Here is a 19,746-nt window from a genome sequence, read left to right as displayed (position 1 = left end):
TTTAGTCACCTGTAGTGAATCATCTGTAGGCAGACACTCACCTGTTGGTCTGGTTATCATGCGGCCAGGTGATTTCACACACTCTACAAAGTATTCCTTTGTAGTCAGGCAGAGTTTGAGCACCTGTAATCCGATACTCCGACTCTGTGTAATGGCCACCCATGGTTACCTAGCAACCTGACCACAGTCAGACCTATGCTGTCTCCTCTCCTATAGGTCAGCTGCGGAATGAATGAATGAAGAGGAAATACTTTATTCATCCATTATCCTTACAGTCCACAGACATGTTTTGTTTTATTACCCAACCTGAGACACACACACACACACACACACACACACACACACACACACACACACACACAATGAAAGGTTGGTGGTTCGAATACTCGACCCGTGAAGGTGAAAATCTGTCTGTGTCCTTGAGGAACGTACTTAACCCTAGTTTGCTCCAGGGGTGCCTTACTACTATGGCTGACCCTGTAAAACAACACATTTCACTGCACCTTTTTGTTGTTAACTCAACAAAAAAAGAAACGTTCTCTCACTGTCAACTGCGTTTATTTTCAGCAAACTCAACATGTGTAAATATTTGTATGAACATAACAAGATTAAACAACTGAGACACAAACTGAACAAGTTCCACAGACATGTGACTAACATAAATTGAATAATGTGTCCCTGAACAAAGGGGGGTCAAAATCAAAAGTTACAGTCAGTATCTGGTGTGGCCACCAGCTGCATTAAGTACTGCAGTGGAATCTCCTCCTCATGGACTGCACCAGATTTGCCAGTTCTTTCTGTGAGATGTTACCCCACACTTCCACCAAGGCACCTGCAAGTTCCTGGGCATTTCTGGAGGGAATGGCCCTAGCCCTCACCCTCTGATCCAACAGGTCCCAGACGTGCTCAATGGGATTGAGATCTGCACTCTTCGCTGGCCTTGTCTTGCAGGAAATCACACACAGAATGAGCAGTATGGCTGGTGGCATTGTCATGCTGCAGGGTCATGTCAGGATGAGCCTGCAGGAAGGGTACCACATGAGGGAGGAGGATGTCTTCCCATCCCTGGACCCTCCACCTCCAAATCGATCCTGCTCCAGAGTACAGGCCTCTGTGTAACACTCATTCCTTCGATAAATGCAAATCCGACCAGCCACCCCTGGTGAGACAAAACCGTGACTCGTCAGTGAAGAGCACTTTTTGCCAGTCCTGTCGGGTCCAGCGACGATGGGTTTGTGCCCGTAGGCGATGTTGTTGCTAGTGATGTCTGGTGAGAACCTGCCTTACAACAGGCCTACAAGCCCTCAGTCCAGCCTCTCGCAGCCTATTGCGGATAGTCTGAGCACTGATGGAGGGATTGTGCGTTCCTGGTGTAACTCGGGCAGTTGTTGTTGCCATCCTGTACCTGTCCCGCAGGTGTGATGTTTGGATGTACCAATCCTGTGCAGGTGTTGTTACATGTGGTCTGCCACTGCGAGGACGGTCAGCTGTCCGTTCTGTCTCCCTGTAGAGCTGTCTTAGGTGTCTCACAGTACAGACATTGCAATTTATTGCCCTGGCCACATCTGCAGTCCTCATGCCTCCTTGCAGCATGCCTAAGACATGTTCACTCAGATGAGCTGGGACCCTAGGCATCTTTCTTTTGGTGTTTTTCAGAGTCAGTAGAAAGGCCTCTTTAGTGTCCTAAGTTTTCATAACTGTGACCTTAATTGCCTACCGTCTGTAAGCTGTTAGTGTCTTAACGACCGTTCCACAGGTGCATGTTCATTAATTGTTTATGGTTCATTGAACAAGCATAGGGAAACAATGTTTAAACCCTTTACAATGAAGATCTTTGAAGTTATTGGGATTTTTACGAATTATCTTCGAAAGACAGGGTCCTGAAAAGGGGACGTTTCTTTTTTTTCGTTGCTGAGTTTATGTGAAACATCAAATAACTGTCTGCACGCATTAAAACCACCATGACGCATTAAAACCCCCATGACGCAGTAAAGACTTAGAGTAGACTGTTGGTTTACAGAGCGAAGCTACAGTACAATGAGAAGAACTAATCAGCTAGTTGTCCTGTCGTGGAGTGGTCTCTTGTTCTCTCTTGTTGCTACCCATCATTCATTCATCTTCCTTTTCCTCGTGTCATTCTTCTACCCTCTTCTGTTTCCTCCCTTATGACATCTTCCCCTCCCTCCCTCCCTCCCTGTTGGTTTTCTCTGCTGGCGTCATGTGGGTTTCCAAATGGAATGCTGTCACCTCATCTGTCTCGTGTTACCATGGAGACCGTGGCTCGTGTCTTGATTGACGTCCATGGCCGAGGTGGTCTGAACATCTGTCTGAGATATATATTTCTGTGGGTTTTATTTTCTGTTTATTTTCTTTCACCACGGACAGATCCTCTCCAGCCGGTCCGAGACACACTGAATGTTGTACACTCCGTTAAAGGGAGAGAAAAGAACGATTTGGAGAAGGGCAGAGCTGGACAGAGGATGTGTGTGGGTGTGTGTGAGGCTACTTTGAGCCAGTGTGTCTGTCGACGGGAGGAAGCGTTCCTCCTCCGTGTGTGTTGGTGTTCCTCTGTGTGAAGGAGAGAGGAATATATATTCTTCAAATATTGTGTTTTGGTGAGCCCTCAGAGCTTCCTGCTCCAGAGAGTACTATGATATTAGTGAGACAATGACTCTTGACGGGAAAAGTCCATTTTTCCTGGTGTTGTCTGGAGCAGAAAGGCCTGACGTGTCTGTTTTCTCTTTATATCAAGAGCTATAAGAGCAATGAGCACTTACACTGCAGCATCTGTCCACGGATAATCAGACACTAAACCTCTGCAGTGATTTACACACACACACACACACACACACACACACACACACACACACACACACACACACACACACCAACAGCCTCCTTTTATTCCTGCGAGTGGAGTGAGATATCATTAAGCATGATGTCAATGTTATAATCGGAGAATGATGATCATTCAATTATGATTTGATAAGTCATAAAAACCTTAATCATTCATTTTGTTTGCATGAAGGCAGGGATATAAAGGGGCTAGTTTCACTCACGTACAATACTGCACACACCCCCCTGAGAGGTTAAGGAAATGGGGATTGGCTCAGGAGAAAGATTGACAGGTCTGATATCGTCTCAGGTGTTTCAAGGGCGACTGGACTCTCTCGCCGTGGCAACCATCAAAGCCCTGACGACGGTGATGCACAAGTCACCTGCTGCAAAGGTGAACCACACACACACACAAAACCCTTCCAACATATCCATATATATATAGATTGATCCACACAAACAGTATTGCTAACAGTTTAGTCCCGCCCCTACAGGAGGTGTTCAAGGAGCGGATTGGCTACACTCACCTGTTTGAGGTTCTGGTCTCCCTGGGCCAGCCCTCCAGACACCTGCTGAAGGAACTGATGAATATGGTGAGGGATTCCCTCTGTCACTGGAGTTCTTCTCATATTAAAGTACAACCTATTTCCCATAGTAGATTTTACACTAACTTTTAATGCCACTGTAACACAAGGCATATTGCTTTTTTAATTTAAGACCTAAAAACAAAATGCAATAACAAGCCTTCTTACTATCTATACACTGATTACGGGCATATTGTCTTTTGGCTCATAGTCACAGGAGCATCACTCTACATGGATAATATGGTTGCATTTGGGACATTAAACCCCCTGTATATCTGTGCACTTACCCGCTATGTGTCATGTCTGCCCACTGTCCCTCTCTCCTTCCCCGCCCTCCCCTCCCTCTCAGGCTGTGGAGGGTGAACACAGCTCGGTGGGCATCCTGGGCATCAGTAACGTGGAGCCCCTGCTCCTCCTCATCCAGTGGCTCCCAGAGATGGACTCTGCTGAGCTGCAGGTGTTCACTGCCGACTGGCTGCGCCGCCTCTGCTGCATCAACCGACAGACGCGCGCCACCTGCGTCAACGCCGCCATGGCCGTGCGGCTCCTCGCCACCCTTGGGCACCACGCTCGCCTGCACCGGGCGTGCGCAGAAAGCCTTGTCAGTTTGCTAGGGTCGCTGGGGAGCCAGTCGCTGAGCGGCGGTGAGCTCCTCCAGTTACTCAGGCTTCTGAGGCCGCTGGAGCCCGGGCAGGCTCACCCGTACGTGGGCCCGGTGTTGAGGGCGGTCCTGGGCATGGTGCGGAAGCAGGGTCTGGAGAGCGCCATGCAGTACTTTGATCTGTCGCCCAGCATGGCTGGCATCGCCGTGCCAATGGTGATGCGCTGGCCGGGCCCCGCCTTCAGCTTCCTGGCCTGGCTCTCATTGGACCAGGACCAGCAGGGACTGCCCGGCAAGGGGGACAAGAGGAAGCAGCTGTACAGGTGAGAGACGGAGGGAGGAGGGTGAGCGAGACGGAGGGTTGAGTGATCTAGGGAGATGGATGGATGGATGGAGGGAGGGAGGGAGGTGGATGAGGTAGAGATGGTGGTCGAGGGAGGGATGGTAGAAGGATGGATGGATGGAGGGAGGTGGATGAGGTAGAGATGGTGGTCGAGGGAGGGATGGATGGAGGGAGGTGGATGAGGTAGAGATGGTGGTCGAGGGAGGGATGGTAGAGGGATGGATGGATGGAGGGAGGTGGATGAGGTAGAGATGGTGGTCGAGGGAGGGATGGATGGATGGAGGTGGATGAGGTAGAGATGGTGGTCGAGGGAGGGATGGATGGATGGATGGAGGTGGATGAGGTAGAGATGGTGGTCGAGGGAGGGATGGATGGAGGAGGTGGTTGAGGTAGAGATGGTGGTCGAGGGAGGGATGGATGGATGGAGGTGGATGAGGTAGAGATGGTAGTCGAGGGAGGGAGAGACAGGAGGATGGGGAGAGACAGGTTAAGAGTGTGTAACGTGCTCTGTTGTCTGTTCCTCTGTAGTTTCTTCACCCCGGGAGGAACGGGCTTGGAGGCCTTCATCAGTTCAGCAGGGGTACTGGTGGTTGCCGTGTGCACCAAGAAGGAGTACATGACAGTGATGCTACCAGACTACTCTTTCTGTGACTCACTCTGGGTGAGTGACATCACTTTTCTGTAGGCTTGATTGTGTCATGGAATTAAACATAGACCCCTAGAATGGATATATCTCCATGGTCTGTATGGCTGGCTGCCGACAGGGTGAATTGTGGGAAATTGAGTCCTGTGTGTGTTCTGCCCACAGCACAGTATAGGTATAGTCCATGTACCGGGGAAGAGGCCATTTGGACAGAGTCTAGTTTACATCTATGTAGATGGACAGCAGAAACTGTCAGCACCACTCAAGTACCCAACCATGACAGAGGTGAGAGTTACCATGAATTACATTGTGTGTGCGCGCGCGTGTTGTTTATATACAATTGTGTGTATGTTTTTTCCCGTGAGCTCATATTCAGTTCCCTGACTGTGTTTTTGCCCCTCAGCCTTTCACCTCCTGCGGCATCGGCTCAGCGGGCCATCGGACCACCACGCCACCCCCCTCCCAAATCCCAGACCCCCCCTTCTCCGGGGCGCCCCCTTCCGCCCGCTCCTCCCTGGGGGGCATCCTGTCGTCCCAGGGCTGGGGGAGCCTCCTGGGGGGCAAGCCTGAGTCGGTCACCAAGTTGATCTCTGCGGGGACGCAGGACAGCGAGTGGGGCAGCCCCACCTCCCTGCAGGGCCAACTGGGTAACGTCATGGTGTTCCACGAAGCACTGCAGCCCAACCACGTCAAGGCCCTCTGCAGCCTCGGTGAGAGAGATGGGGAGAATCTAAATAGCGTTTCCTTGATTCCTCGCATCCTCTCTTCTGGCCTCTGTTTCAACCTACTGGATGAAAAGGTCAGAAGGGAGGGACCTCTGATGTTCTCATCCAATGGGTTTTGAGGAGGAGGCGACGACAGAGGACGCAAGGAATCAGGGAAATGCAGTTGGGTTTCTCCCATAGAACTATTTTAAAATGCATCCCTGAACGTTCCTTCCTCCCTTCCTTGAGATAATCTCGATATCCCGATAATCTGACCGGGATTGGATTATTGAAGCCTATGGACTCTCTCCATTGATTCTCTCCCTGAAGTGTGCACCCGTTGACTCCTCTTCATGCTTTTACAGGCATTCGATGAATGTGAGCGTTGGCGGAGAAAGTTTCCACCATATTTTTCACGCCTCTTCATTTCTGTTGGAGTCTCGTCAATCAGATGTTGTCAGAACAGCGATTTCTTCAAAGGAAGGAAGGAAGGATGCGTTTCATGAGCATTAGAGCACGGCCAGGGACAGGGTTATAGTCATGTTATCTTATCTTTGGTTGGTTTCCTTCTCTTCTCAGGGCCAAACTGCATTTCTCCTTTCAAGACCCAGGAGGCGGAGCTCGGTGACCTCACAACTAAACTTCTGCTGCACTACTCCCCCAAGGTGATTGGACGAGGCTACTGTCAATCATTTACCTCATTACTCCACGCCCATGCTTTATTATTACAGTCATGGATGTTAAGGACTTGTCAGTTGTGACAGGCGGTGTAACAAGGAAATATGTCTCCTGGTTCCTACAGGCTTGTCGGAACCCCATCTGTTTGGACCTGTCCCCCAACCTCCTCCATGGGCGTCTGACTGGGAACAAGGTTGTCAACTGGGACATCAAGGTACGATTTAGCAAAGACAACATATTCTCCTCATTTTATTGTTGAATATTTGATTGGATGGTTGATGGGTGGTGGTATGTAGTGTAGAGGTTACATGAGTCAATCAGCAGCTGCAAGATTGCTGGTTCCAATCCCGGCCAGGCAATAGGGTGTTGTTTTGGGGGATGGTTACAGGGCAAAATTATATTACATGCTGTCTCTGATTATTTCCCCTTTCTGATTCAGCCTCTGGTTAATTTCCCCCTTTCTGTTTCACACTCCTGTGTTCAGGATATGATCAACTGCGTGGGAGGTCTACCTGTCCTCTTCCCCATCCTGGAGCAACTCACCCTGCTGACCCCTGAGAACCACACCGCTGCCGACCCCACGGGGTCAGAGTTCATCAGCCCCACCCCTGACGCGGCCACCTCCCCTGGGGACGGGGACTGGGTCATCCTGCCCTCCAACAGGTCCTCGGGTGAGTCCCCAACACAAAACAGCTTTAGGTGATAATACAAGCATTACAGTTACTGAGCTGACTGTGTGTTTCAGAGGCGCGTCTGGAGAAGAACCTGGTTGCCACGTTCCTGCTGGTGCTGAAGCACTTCCTGCAGCGTCACCCCATCAACCAGGAGAGCCTGCTGCACTCCCATGGAGTAGCCACGCTGGGGGGACTGATGCAGAAGGTTTAGACACTCTGTTAACGCTTTCTTTGTCTGCCTGTCTCTCTCTCCCTCTCGCTCGTTCGTTCTCTTCGTTCATGTAGATGGTAGTAAAGTGACTATGCATAGATAATAAACAGTGAGTAGCAGCAGTGTAAAAAAAAAAAAACGTACAAAATCAGCAGGGGATCAAATACTTTGTTCCCTCACTGTACGTACGGTCACTGTGGGGGGGGGGCGTTGTCGATGCACTTATTGATGAAGCTGGTGACAGGTGGTATACTCTCAATGCCATTGGATGAATCCTGAAACATATTCCAGTCTGTGCTAGCAAAACAGCCCTGTAGCGTAGCATTCGTGTCATCTGGCCACTTCCGTATTCAGCAAGTCACTGGTACTTCCTGCTTTAGTTTTTGCTTGTAAGAATTATGATCAGATGTGCCAACTAGAGGGCGAGGGGGAGCTTTTGTATGCGTCTCGGTGTGTGGAGTAAAGGTGGTCTATAGTGTTTTGTGACATGCTGGTAGAAATGAGGTAACAAGGATTTAAGTTTGCCTGCATTAAAGTCCCGCCCACTAGGATGAGTATTTTCTTGTTTGCTTAAGGCCTTATACAGCTCTGTGAGTGTGGTCTTAGTGCCAGCATCAGTTTGTGGTGGTAAATGGACTGCTACTAAAAATATAGATAAACTCTCTTGGTAGATGGTGTGGTCTACAGTTTATCATTAAGTATTCTACCTCAGGCGAGCAATGCCTCAAGACCTCCTTAATATTAGACATTGAACACCAGCTGTTATTGACAAGTAGACACACCCCCACCCCTCATCTTACTAGAGCTGATGACGCGGATGCTACGCTACAGGACTGTTTTGCAGCACAGACTGGAATATGAGAGCTGTTCTGTCCTGCCGATACAAGGAAAACCCAGCCAACTGAATATTATCCGTGTCGTCGTTTAGCCACGACTCGGTGAAACATAAGATAATACAGTATTTAATGTCCCGTTGGTAGGATAGTCTCGTGCGGAGGTCATCCAGTGATTGCACGTTGTTCAATAGAACGGATGTTTGAGGCAGGTTACCCACTCGCCAACGACTCTCACAAGGCACCCCGATCTCCGTCCCCTGTATTTCCGTATTATTTTCACGTGAATGACGTGGATTTGGGCCTGGTCTCAGAGAAGCTGTATATCCTTCACGTCAGACTCATTAAATAAATACTCTTCGTCCAGTTCGTGGTCAGTAATTACTGTTCTGATATCCAGAAGCTATTTTTGGTCATAAGAGACGGAACCAGCAACATTTATACAAAATAAGTTGTGACCAATGATAAAAATAACACAAAATATCACAGTTGGTTAGGAGCCCGTAAAACGTCGGCCTTCCCCTCCGTCGCCGTTATTAACTCTCTCTGGCTCTTTCATTCTCCTCTTTCTCTCTCTTGCCTGTGTTATTAACTCTCTCTTTGTCTCTGGCTCTTTCATTCTCCTCTTTCTCTCTCTTGCCTGTGCTCTCTCAATCTCTTTCCACTCTCTCTTTCTGTCATTCTCTCTCGCTCTCTTTGTCTCTGTCATTCTCTCTCTACTCTCTCCTCTCTTATTGATTCTCTCTCTTGGCGTGTGTGTATTTCTCTCTGTGTAGCTGCCTGCCAGTCTGGTGGATGTGAGTGTCTTGGTGTCGGCTCAGCTCCTGGTGGAGCAGGTTACCTATGAAAAGAACCAGCAGCTGCTGCAGCAGCTCCACACACACCTTCTGTTCAACTTCAGCATCTGGAACCTGGGAGACTTCCCCCTGCGCATCGGTGAGCACCTGGGACCATGGGTCTGTGTGGGGGGGTTCACGTGTTAGTCTATATCAGAGTGTGATTGGTTACAAATCCAGGAACAAGTTGAAGTTTGTTCCACCTGAGCAAGTCAGAGACCACTATAATGACACACCACATGTGTTTGGACCCTTTTTGTCTACTTATAATGCCACCTTCACATGCTAGTCGGAACTCTGAAGTTTCCGACTTGCTAACTGGTTGAACGTGGCACGTGCATTACCAGTTAGCAAGTCGGAAATTTCAGAGTTTCCTAGTTCCGACTAGAACGTGAAAGCGTCATCATGTCTCTTAAGGGCAAAGTAATCCAAAAGTAACTGACAGTAATCAAATTAAGTTAGTGTGGGTAATCCAAACGTTCTGTTACTGATTCCATTTTTGGGCAGGTAACAAATGGATTACATTTAGAATGTAACCTGTCCATCCCTGTGTGTGTGACTCTTGTCAATCTTTCTCGTGGTGATGAAGGTCACATCCAGTACATGTCCACCGTCATCAAAGAAAACAGGAAGCAGTTCCGGAAGAAATACGGAGTTCAATTTCTACTGGACACCATTCGCCTTTACTACGGGTGGGACGCCATCTCCCAGAATGCTCAGCTTCTGGTTTTTACTCATGATTCATAATTGTCCTACTCTAGCTCCATCTGTTACATGAGATGTATGTATTGTAATAACTGTACAAGTTCTACAGTCAACTTGATTTCTCATAAAATAATATTTATGTTAAACATGTTTTTCTTTTAAATAAATGATTCTAAATCTGTCAGTAAGAGTGTCAGCAGGGAGGGAGATATTAGTGAAGACGACAATCAGACCATCCGATCATCCCTCTGCGGCCTCCTGAAGTATTACATCAGCAAGGGTATGACCCAGGAGGAGATGCACAGCATTCTGGGATACATCGCCGCCATCGGAGACGAGGAACAGGTGAGGGATGGATGGAAGGGAGGAACGGACAGATGACGGGTCCATGACTTGTCAGAATCTTTGTCTCTGTTACAACATTAACACTCATGAAGCCATGCATCGTATCATGGATTAACATGGATAAAGCAGATGTCCTGCAGTCAGAGGACTCCACTCCATATGAGTAACATTGAAGATGAGATGGTTAATAGACTGGCTATTACCCGATGTGGAAGACCGAGTGCAATTCAACCTCTCTCACTTATTGACCCTCTCTGAATAAGCCCAAGTTGTCTTCAATATCCATGTACTGGAATATCACTTAGAAATCCTATGAGGACCATTGCTGTGGTGCCTATGAGGGAACAGCTGGCTGCTCTGTGCCTGGCACAGTGGTGAGGCTGTGTGTTTCCAGCCGGAGGCTACACTAAGGACAGCCCTGGTCTCTGGCCTGCTGGTTACCTAGGCCTCTGGAAGAAAGCTTTCCCCCCTAATATCCTCCAGCTGGCTGCTCTGTGCCTGGCACAGTGGTGAGGCTGTGTGTTTCCAGCCTGCGGCTACACTAAGGACAGCCCTGGTCTCTGGCCTGCTGGTTACCTAGGCCTCTGGAAGAAAGCTTTCCCCCCTAATATCCTCCAGCTGGCTGCTCTGTGCCTGGCACAGTGGTGAGGCTGTGTGTTTCCAGCCGGAGGCTACACTAAGGACAGCCCTGGTCTCTGGCCTGCTGGTTACCTAGGCCTCTGGAAGAAAGCTTTCCCTCCTAATATCCTCCAGCTGGCTGCTCTGTGCCTGGCACAGTGGTGAGGCTGTGTGTTTCCAGCCGGAGGCTACACTAAGGACAGCCCTGGTCTCTGGCCTGCTGGTTACCTAGGCCTCTGGAAGAAAGCTTTCCCTCCTAATATCCTCCAGCTGGCTGCTCTGTTTAACTGACTGCTGCAGGCCTCTGTCTCTCAAGGCCCAGCTTCCCATCCACTCACTTCACACAGGATTTATACACCTGGCATTCAATGAGGATCTGTTTCCTGTGTGTCCGTGTCCTTCCTCTCTCCCTCCTTTTCTCCAGCTCTTTTTCCTGTTTGTCTTATCCTCTTACATAGGTTTCTATACACGGCCTGTGACATCATGGCATGTGACATATGCTCACTGCAATGTCAAGTGTTCATCCTCCACAGTTTGTCTTCTCTCCATCCGACCCATTATTAGGCTGTTCAGTCCCTGAAACCACACTCGTCATTTACTTATTTACTTGCTCTCTCCACTTAATTCAATCCTACTGTGTGTGTACGCCTTGGTGGAGTTGCTAACCGTGTGTGTGTGTTGTGTTGTGTGTGTGCGCGCCTTGTTGGAGTTGCTAACCGTGTGTGTGTGTCCCTCTAGCTGTGTGGGGTGATAGAGTTGCTGCTCAGTCTGCTCCAGACCAGTGCTGCCAGGGACCAGCTTTTCCTGCTTCTGTTTGAGCCGGGGGCCGCGGACTCCTGCTACGCCCTGCTGCTCAACACCAAACACTCAGACCGCCTCCGAGAGCTCGTCTTCAAGGTGAGGGACCTCCTCACACGTACCAACACACACACACACACACACGCACACACACACGGGAATGTTTAAGTGTGTTGTGGTTTTGACGACTTCCGAATTGTGTTGGACACGGAGAACTTACTGGCCTAGAAATGTTCTGGGTTTAAAAAATAATAATTTTTAATTACTTTGAAAATGTGGAGTAGGTTATGTTGTGCAGATGAGTCCATACTTTCACTAGGTAGTATACAAGACCCTTCTCTTTCAGACATTGAATGCTGCTAATGTAACATCATTTAATGGTCTTTGCCGTGTGTGAGAGTCCAGATGTTTGACCGCATGCTGCGCTGCGACCGTGTCTATGAGAAGAACAAGCAGAGGCTGAAGCTGAGGGAGGTGGGATACTCCGGTCTCTCCCTGCTCTTCTCCGACCTCCACGTCACCCCCTCCCTCGTCAAGAGCCTGCTCAACCAGGTGCTCCACACAGGTGGGTGTCGGTGTCCCTCCCACCCCTTCTCTCACCCTGTCAGTGTCTATCATACCATTCAAATATGTTTCTGGGGACTAGATCACTATGGTTGGAGACGGCTCCTTCAACAGCCAATCATCAACATTGTTTTTCAATTCAATAAAAAAAATGTTTTTATTTATTTTACCTTTATTTAACCAGGCAAGTCGGTTAAGAACAAATTCTTATTTTCAATGACGGCCTAGGAACAGTGGGTTAACTGCCTGTTCAGGGGCAGAACGACAGATTTGTTACTAGTCCAACGCTCTAACCACTAGGCTACCCTGCCGCCCCAAATAGTTCTTGTGTCCGAAGGGTAATTCATTGGCAACTTAACAAATACATACAAAACAGCAAACAAATTCAATAAGTAAAAGGCAATACAAATGTGTTTGGTGATTTAAAAATAAATATATATATTTTTTTTACCCAAGCAATATCTACAGTAACGCAGGGGAAGTGGTTTCATTTCATTGGCCAATTAAAAAGAATGTGAACTGACTCCGCTTCACCCAGTTGTCCCTATAGACCTTCGTCGATGTGGTGTTCAGCCCTTGCATAGTTTTGATTGGCTGGCTCTACTCCCATGTCTCTATTGGAGTTTGATTTAGTGGCCAATCAATGAAGCGTTGAGGGCTAATTAATTGGCTGGGGTGAGGCTGAAGTTGGACGGAGTGTAGACTGCAGAGAATGGCTTCCTCTCTATAAATAAATGACTGAATGAACGGCTGGAGAGAGTCAGGGCGGTTCTGCAGTGAGGTTTGAATGGGCAAAGGGCAGGAGAAGGAAATCAATGTTTCTCCAGTGTACTTCAGGTTATTGTTTTACCCATTCAGCTATATGGACAGATCAATCAGGGTTATGTTCAGCTGGGAGAAAACGTTTTCAAACAGTGAGGTACTTCCTGAACACGCTTTTCTGCCTTCTATTGAGAAATGTTTTTATACGGTGCGCCCTACTGAACATGACCCAGTATTATGGTGTGGCCCGACAGATAATAAGAGATTCAGTCAATGTGTACTCGACTAAATTATATGGCTATGGCTTATCATGTTGACCTTTGACCCCCCTTAGATCATGTGGTGAGCTACAAGGACCTTATGGCCCTGGTCCAGCTGACTCACCGGGCCGGGCCCAGCGTACGCCTGCTCGTGTGCAATAGGGTGAGGGAACAGAGCACACACACTAAATTATTAAAACGACACACAGACCCTGTTCTCAGGGTAGAAACAGACATCTTCCTACAAACCAGATGTTGATATCCATAATAATTAAATCACTACATCAACCATCAATGGAAATGCATGATATTACTTTGAAATCTTTGAAATGAAGGTATTATAAAAGGTATTATAAACTTGTGCTAAAATATCTGGTTTTGATCTTCCTAAAACTCTGTCCCTCTATCCATCCCCCCTCTCTCTATCCATCCCCCCTCTCTCTATCCATCCCCCCTCTCTCTATCCATCCCCCCCTCTCTCTATCCATCCCCCCTCTCTCTATCCATCCCCCCTCTCTCTATCCATCCCCCTCTCTCTATCCATCCCCCCTCTCTCTATCCATCCCCCCTCTCTCTATCCATCCCCCCCTCTCTCTATCCATCCCCCCCTCTCTATCCATCCCCCTCTCTCTATCCATCCCCCTCTCTCTATCCATCCCCCTCTCTCTATCCATCCCCCTCTCTCTATCCATCCCCCTCTCTCTATCCATCCCCCTCTCTCTATCCATCCCCCTCTCTCTATCCCTCCCCCTCTCTCTATCCTCCCTTCCTCCCCCTTCTCTATCCCGCCTCCCCCTCTTTATCCCTTCTCCCCTCTCTTTCCCTTCTCCCCCTTCTCTATCCCTTCTCCCCCTTCTCTATCCCTTCTCCCCCTATCCCTCTCTATCCCTCCCCCCTATCCCGCCTCCCCCTCTCTATCCCTTCTCTCTATCCCTCCCCCTATCTCTCCCGCCTCCCCCTCTCTATCCCTTCTCCCCTCTCTTGCCCTTCTCCCCCTATCTCTCCCTCCCACCCCTCTATCCTTCTCCCCCTATCTCTCCCCCTATCCTTCTCCCCCTATCTCTCCCTCCCTCCCCCTATCTATCCTTCTCCCCCTATCTCTCCCCCCCCCTCCCCCTCTATCCCTTCTCTCCCCCTCTCCATCTCTCCCTCCATCCCCCCCTCTATCCCCCTCCCCCTCTCTATCCCTATCCTCCCCCTCTCTCTCCCATCCCCCCTCCTATCCCTCTCTATCCCCCTCTCTATCCTTCCTCCTCCCCCTCTCTATCCCCCCCCCCTATCCTCTATCCCCTGCCTCTCTATCCTTCCTCCTCCCCCTCTATCCTCCCCCTCTCTATCCCCCCTATCCTTCCTCCCCCTCTCTATCCTTCCTCCTCCCCCTCCTATTATTCCTCCCCCTCTCTATCCCCCTCTATCCTTCCTGCCTCTCTATCCTTCCTCCTCCCCCTCTCTATCCTTCCTCCTCCCCCCTCTATCCTTCCTCCTCCCCCTCTCTATCCTTCCTCCTCCCCCTCTCTATCCTTCCTTCCTCCTCCCCCTCTCTATCCTTCCTCCCTCTCTCCCCTTCCCCCTCTCTATCCTTCCTCCCTCTCTCCCCTTCCCCCTCTCTATCCTTCCTCCCTCTCTCTCCCCTTCCCCCTCTCTATCCTTCCTCCCTTACTCTCCCCTTCCTCCCTCCCTCTCTCTCTCCCTCACTATCATTCCTTCCCTCCCTGCATCCCTTGTTCTTTCTCCATCCCCCAAAAAAGATTCAATGAATGATGACATAAATAAATAACATAAAAGTAAGCATAATACTCATTGAATAATAAATAACAGGTCAGTAATGTTGAATGAGCAATAATGAATACTTGGGTAGTAATACTACTGCTCTCTCTCCCTCTAGCTGTACCAGCTCCTCCAGTCCCAGCAGGACGCGGCGCGGGAGATCTCTAGACAGCTGTGCTGGCAGGAGACCCTGATGAGGCTGTTCCTGCGCTCCCCCTGCGAGGGCGGCCCGGGGCGGGGCGACGCTGCCAGCACCTGCAGCCTGGACCTCAACCCCAGCCGGGGCAGCGGCAGCCGCCTAGAACCGCCCCTGGAGAGGAGGGGCCGAGCAGGCAGCGCCGGGAGACTGGTGGATGAAGACCGCCTCAGCATGAGCTCCAGAAGATCAGTGGATAGTCTTGAAAACGGGGATGTGCTTTCGCTTCTGGACACGCCCGTTAGTCAGATTGGGGAGGGCCTGTTGCTCAAGCCCTGGGCGTCTGGGGGAGGGAAAGCAGGGGGGTTGAGTTTGGACCTGTCCCACATGAGTGCCTACGAGGGCGGGGAGAGCGGCAACCAGACGCCGGGGAGCATGGTCAGCACGCCATCGCCGCTGGAGGCGTCAGTCAAGGCCTTCCCAGATGCCTCGGCGGCGTCCCTCACCGAGGACAGCTTCCTGTTCAGCGACAACATGTCGTTGGGGGAGTCGTTCAGCTGCGCTGAGGTGAGACATCTGTCTATAGTGGTTTCCTCTCCTCTTCATTGTAGCTAGCCTGTCACAGTGGCTGTATATCAATAGATAAGTGGTTTCCTCTAGGTGGTTTCCTGAAGGCTCTACGAAGTCTGACTAGTCACAGTGGCTGTATATCAATTGTATAAATTGTTTTCCTTTCCTTCAGCTGCTCAAATTTGATATTTGAAAGCTAATTCCTGGTAGGGATCCAGATTACCCTATTGGGGGCTTCTCTATCCACCCTATTGGGGGCTTCTCTATCCACCCTATTGGGGGCTTCTCTATCCACCCTATTGGGGGCTTGTGTATCCACCCTATTGGGGGCTTGTGTATCCACCCTATTGGGGGCTTGTGTATCCACCCTATTGGGGGCTTGTGTATCCACCCTATTGGGGGCTTCTCTATCCAGGGCTTCCTATTGGGGGCTTTTCTATCCACCCACCCTATTGGGGGCTTCTGTATCCACCCTATTGGGGGCTTCTCTATCCACCCTATTGGTGGCTTCTCTATCCACCCTACTGGGGGCTTCTCTATCCACCCTATTGGGGGCTTCTCTATCCACCCTATTGGGGGCTTCTCTATCCACTCTATTGGGGGCTTCTCTATCCACTCTATTGGGGGCTTCTCTATCCACCCTATTGGGGGCTTCTCTATCCACCCTATTGGGGGCTTCTCTATCCACCCTATTGGGGGCTTCTCTATCCACCCTATTGGGGGCTTGTGTATCCACCCTATTGGGGGCTTGTGTATCCACCCTATTGGGGGCTTGTGTATCCACCCTATTGGTTTCCACTGTGGTGCCAGAGTGTTCCTATGTCCCTGAGGTCCTCTGATCCCCCACAGACTTATAAAGAAATATAAAGCTATAAAATGTCACTGCCTCACTAGGGAGCCACCTCTCCCTCTCATCTATAGATGGGGACAATCTCAATTTGCGTTTCCTTGACTCCTCGCGTCCTCTCTCCTCGTCTCCTTCTCAAAACCCATTGGATGAGAAAGTCAGAGGTCCTTATGTTTTGGATGGGTTTTCAGAATGGGGTGGGGAGAGAGGACACGAGGAGTCAAGGTAATGCAATTGAGATTCTCCCATGGGTCTGACGTCGGTAGGGCCAGACATGGGGGTTCAAACCACACCATGGAGGCTGGGGGTGGGAGGGAACCCCCTCTGTTTGTCTATCTGGACCTGGATGTGACTCTCACTGACTCCCTCCTCTCTGTCTCCCCCTAGCGGACGGAGGAGGAGCTGTCTCGCATGCTGCTGGAGATCGTGCTGTGCGTAATGTGGCGAGGCGTGGAGGGCTCGGACGATGCCGCCTGGCTGGAGCGGGGGCAGGTGTTCTCTGCCCTCACCAAGCTGGGCACTACCAACGAGCTGCTGCTGCCCGTGGACCACATCAAGCTCAGGTGGACACACTGGCATTTCTTACATTTGATTTATTTCATTCTCAGTTGACAGGACTGAAAATATGCAGAATGCACAGTTCCATGTAGACAACAAACACGAGATATTACGTTCAATTAAAAAGGTTCATTCTCACAAAGATATTAGTTTAAAAAGACCCATTTTGTTTAAAAAAATTATTGAGGAGGAGTAGGACCAGCCTGCAGGGTGACGTGAGGAGTAGGAACCAGCCTGCAGGGTGACGTGAGGACTGTAGTGAGGAGTAGGAACCAGCCTGCAGGGTGACGTGAGGAGTAGGAACCAGCCTGCAGGGTGACGTGAGGAGTAGGAACCAGCCTGCAGGGTGACGTGAGGAGTAGGAACCAGCCTGCAGGGTGACGTGAGGAGTAGGAACCAGCCTGCAGGGTGACGTGAGGAGTAGGAACCAGCCTGCAGGGTGACGTGAGGAGTAGGAACCAGCCTGCAGGGTGACGTGATGACTGTAGTGAGGAGTAGGAACCAGCCTGCAGGGTGACGTGAGGAGTAGGAACCAGTCTGCAGGGTGATGTGAGGAGTAGGAAACCAGCCTGCAGGGGGTGACGTAGGAACCAGTCTGCAGGGTGACGTGAGGAGTAGGAACCAGTCTGCAGGGTGACGTGAGGAGTAGGAAACCAGCCTGCAGGGTGACGTGAGGAGTAGGAACCAGTCTGCAGGGTGACGTGAGGAGTAGGAACCAGCCTGCAGGGTGACGTGATGACTGTAGTGAGGAGTAGGAACCAGCCTGCAGGGTGATGTGAGGAGTAGGAACCAGCCTGCAGGGTGACGTGAGGAGTAGGAACCAGCCTGCAGGGTGACGTGAGGAGTAGGAACCAGCCTGCAGGGTGACGTGAGGACTGTAGTGTAGGAACCAGCCTGCAGGGTGACTGTGTGAGGAGTAGGAACCAGCCTGCAGGGTGACGTGAGGAGTAAGAACCAGCCTGCAGGGTGACGTGAGGAGTAGGAACCAGCCTGCAGGGTGACGTGAGGACTGTAGTGAGGAGTAGGAACCAGCCTGCAGGGTGACGTGAGGAGTAGGAACCAGTCTGCAGGGTGATGTGAGGAGTAGGAACCAGCCTGCAGGGTGACGTGAGGAGTAGGAACCAGCCTGCAGGGTGACGTGAGGAGTAGGAACCAGCCTGCAGGGTGACGTGAGGAGTAGGAACCAGCCTGCAGGGTGACGTGAGGAGTAGGAACCAGCCTGCAGGGTGACGTGAGGAGTAGGAACCAGCCTGCAGGGTGACGTGAGGAGTAGGAACCAGCCTGCAGGGTGACGTGAGGAGTAGGAACCAGCCTGCAGGGTGACGTGAGGAGTAGGAACCAGCCTGCAGGGTGACGTGAGGAGTAGGAACCAGCCTGCAGGGTGACGTGAGGAGTAGGAACCAGCCTGCAGGGTGACGTGAGTAGGACTGCAGGGTGACGGAGTAGGAACCAGCCTGCAGGGTGACGTGAGGAGTAGGAACCAGCCTGCAGGGTGACGTGAGGAGTAGGAACCAGCCTGCAGGGTGATGTGAGGAGTAGGAACCAGCCTGCAGGGGTGAGGTGAGGAAACCAGCCTGCAGGGTGACGTGAGGAGTAGGAACCAGTCTGCAGGGTGACGTGACGACTGTAGTGAGGAGTAGGAACCAGCCTGCAGGGTGACGTGAGGAGTAGGAACCAGCCTGCAGGGTGACGTGAGGAGTAGGAACCAGCCTGCAGGGTGACGTGAGGAGTAGGAACCAGCCTGCAGGGTGACGTGAGGACTGTAGTGAGGAGTAGGAACCAGTCTGCAGGGTGACGTGAGGAGTAGGAACCAGCCTGCAGGGTGACGTGAGGACTGTAGTGAGGAGTAGGAACCAGCCTGCAGGGTGACGTGAGGAGTAGGAACCAGCCTGTAGTGAGGAGTAGGAACCAGCCTGCAGGGTGACGTGAGGAGTAGGAACCAGCCTGCAGGGTGACGTGAGGAGTAGGAACCAGCCTGCAGGGTGACGTGAGGAGTAGGAACCAGCCTGCAGGGTGACGTGAGGACTGTAGTGAGGAGTAGGAACCAGCCTGCAGGGTGACGTGAGGACTGTAGTGAGGAGTAGGAACCAGCCTGCAGGGTGACGTGAGGAGTAGGAACCAGTCTGCAGGGTGACGTGAGGAGTAGGAACCAGCCTGCAGGGTGACGTGAGGAGTAGAACCAGCCTGCAGGGTGAGGAGTAGGACCAGCCTGCAGGGTGACGTGAGGAGTAGGAACCAGCCTGCAGGGGGTGACTGTAGTGAGGAGTAGGAACCAGCCTGCAGGGTGGTGACCAGTCTGCAGGGTGACGTGAGTAGGAACCAGCCTGCAGGGGTGACGTAGGAACCAGCCTGCAGGGTGACGTGAGGAGTAGGAACCAGCCTGCAGGGTGACGTGAGGAGTAGGAACCAGTCTGCAGGGTGACGTGAGGAGTAGGAACCAGCCTGCAGGGTGACGTGAGGAGTAGGAACCAGTCTGCAGGGTGACGTGAGGAGTAGGAACCAGCCTGCAGGGTGACGTGAGGAGTAGGAACCAGCCTGCAGGGTGACGTGAGGAGTAGGAACCAGCCTGCAGGGTGACGTGAGGAGTAGGAACCAGTCTGCAGGGTGATGTGAGGAGTAGGAACCAGCCTGCAGGGTGACGTGAGGAGTAGGAACCAGTCTGCAGGGTGACGTGAGGAGTAGGAACCAGCCTGCAGGGTGACGTGAGGAGTAGGAACCAGCCTGCAGGGTGACGTGAGGAGTAGGAACCAGCCTGCAGGGTGACGTGACAAATGTAGTTGTGGCTGTTGAATGTGTTTAGTGTTCAGTCACATCAGTCTTGAAGCGGGGGTCTGGTTCTCTGTTGTTTATTCACATTTTGTTTGTCTCGCTCTC

General features: G+C 51.0%; 1 protein-coding gene across 1 annotated transcript in view; it reads left to right on the top strand.

Moving 5' to 3' along the window:
• Positions 1–19,746, top strand: part of nbeal1 (neurobeachin-like 1) — a 69,923-nt gene that overhangs the window by 31,100 nt on the left and 19,077 nt on the right. The window contains 18 exon segments of the mRNA XM_064970077.1: positions 3,146–3,229; positions 3,330–3,428; positions 3,769–4,343; positions 4,892–5,024; positions 5,172–5,291; positions 5,410–5,716; positions 6,290–6,375; positions 6,513–6,602; positions 6,873–7,059; positions 7,134–7,267; positions 8,883–9,042; positions 9,532–9,634; positions 9,833–9,992; positions 11,349–11,507; positions 11,814–11,973; positions 13,069–13,157; positions 14,880–15,464; positions 16,702–16,877. Of these exon segments, the coding sequence (XP_064826149.1) occupies positions 3,146–3,229; positions 3,330–3,428; positions 3,769–4,343; positions 4,892–5,024; positions 5,172–5,291; positions 5,410–5,716; positions 6,290–6,375; positions 6,513–6,602; positions 6,873–7,059; positions 7,134–7,267; positions 8,883–9,042; positions 9,532–9,634; positions 9,833–9,992; positions 11,349–11,507; positions 11,814–11,973; positions 13,069–13,157; positions 14,880–15,464; positions 16,702–16,877 (3,407 nt within the window).

This window comes from Oncorhynchus masou, chromosome 7 (assembly GCF_036934945.1).
Source record: "Oncorhynchus masou masou isolate Uvic2021 chromosome 7, UVic_Omas_1.1, whole genome shotgun sequence".
In the NCBI taxonomy this organism is placed as follows: domain Eukaryota; kingdom Metazoa; phylum Chordata; class Actinopteri; order Salmoniformes; family Salmonidae; genus Oncorhynchus; species Oncorhynchus masou.
The sequence above is the reverse complement of the archived record's forward strand: the minus strand, read 5'-3'. Positions and strand labels throughout refer to the sequence as shown.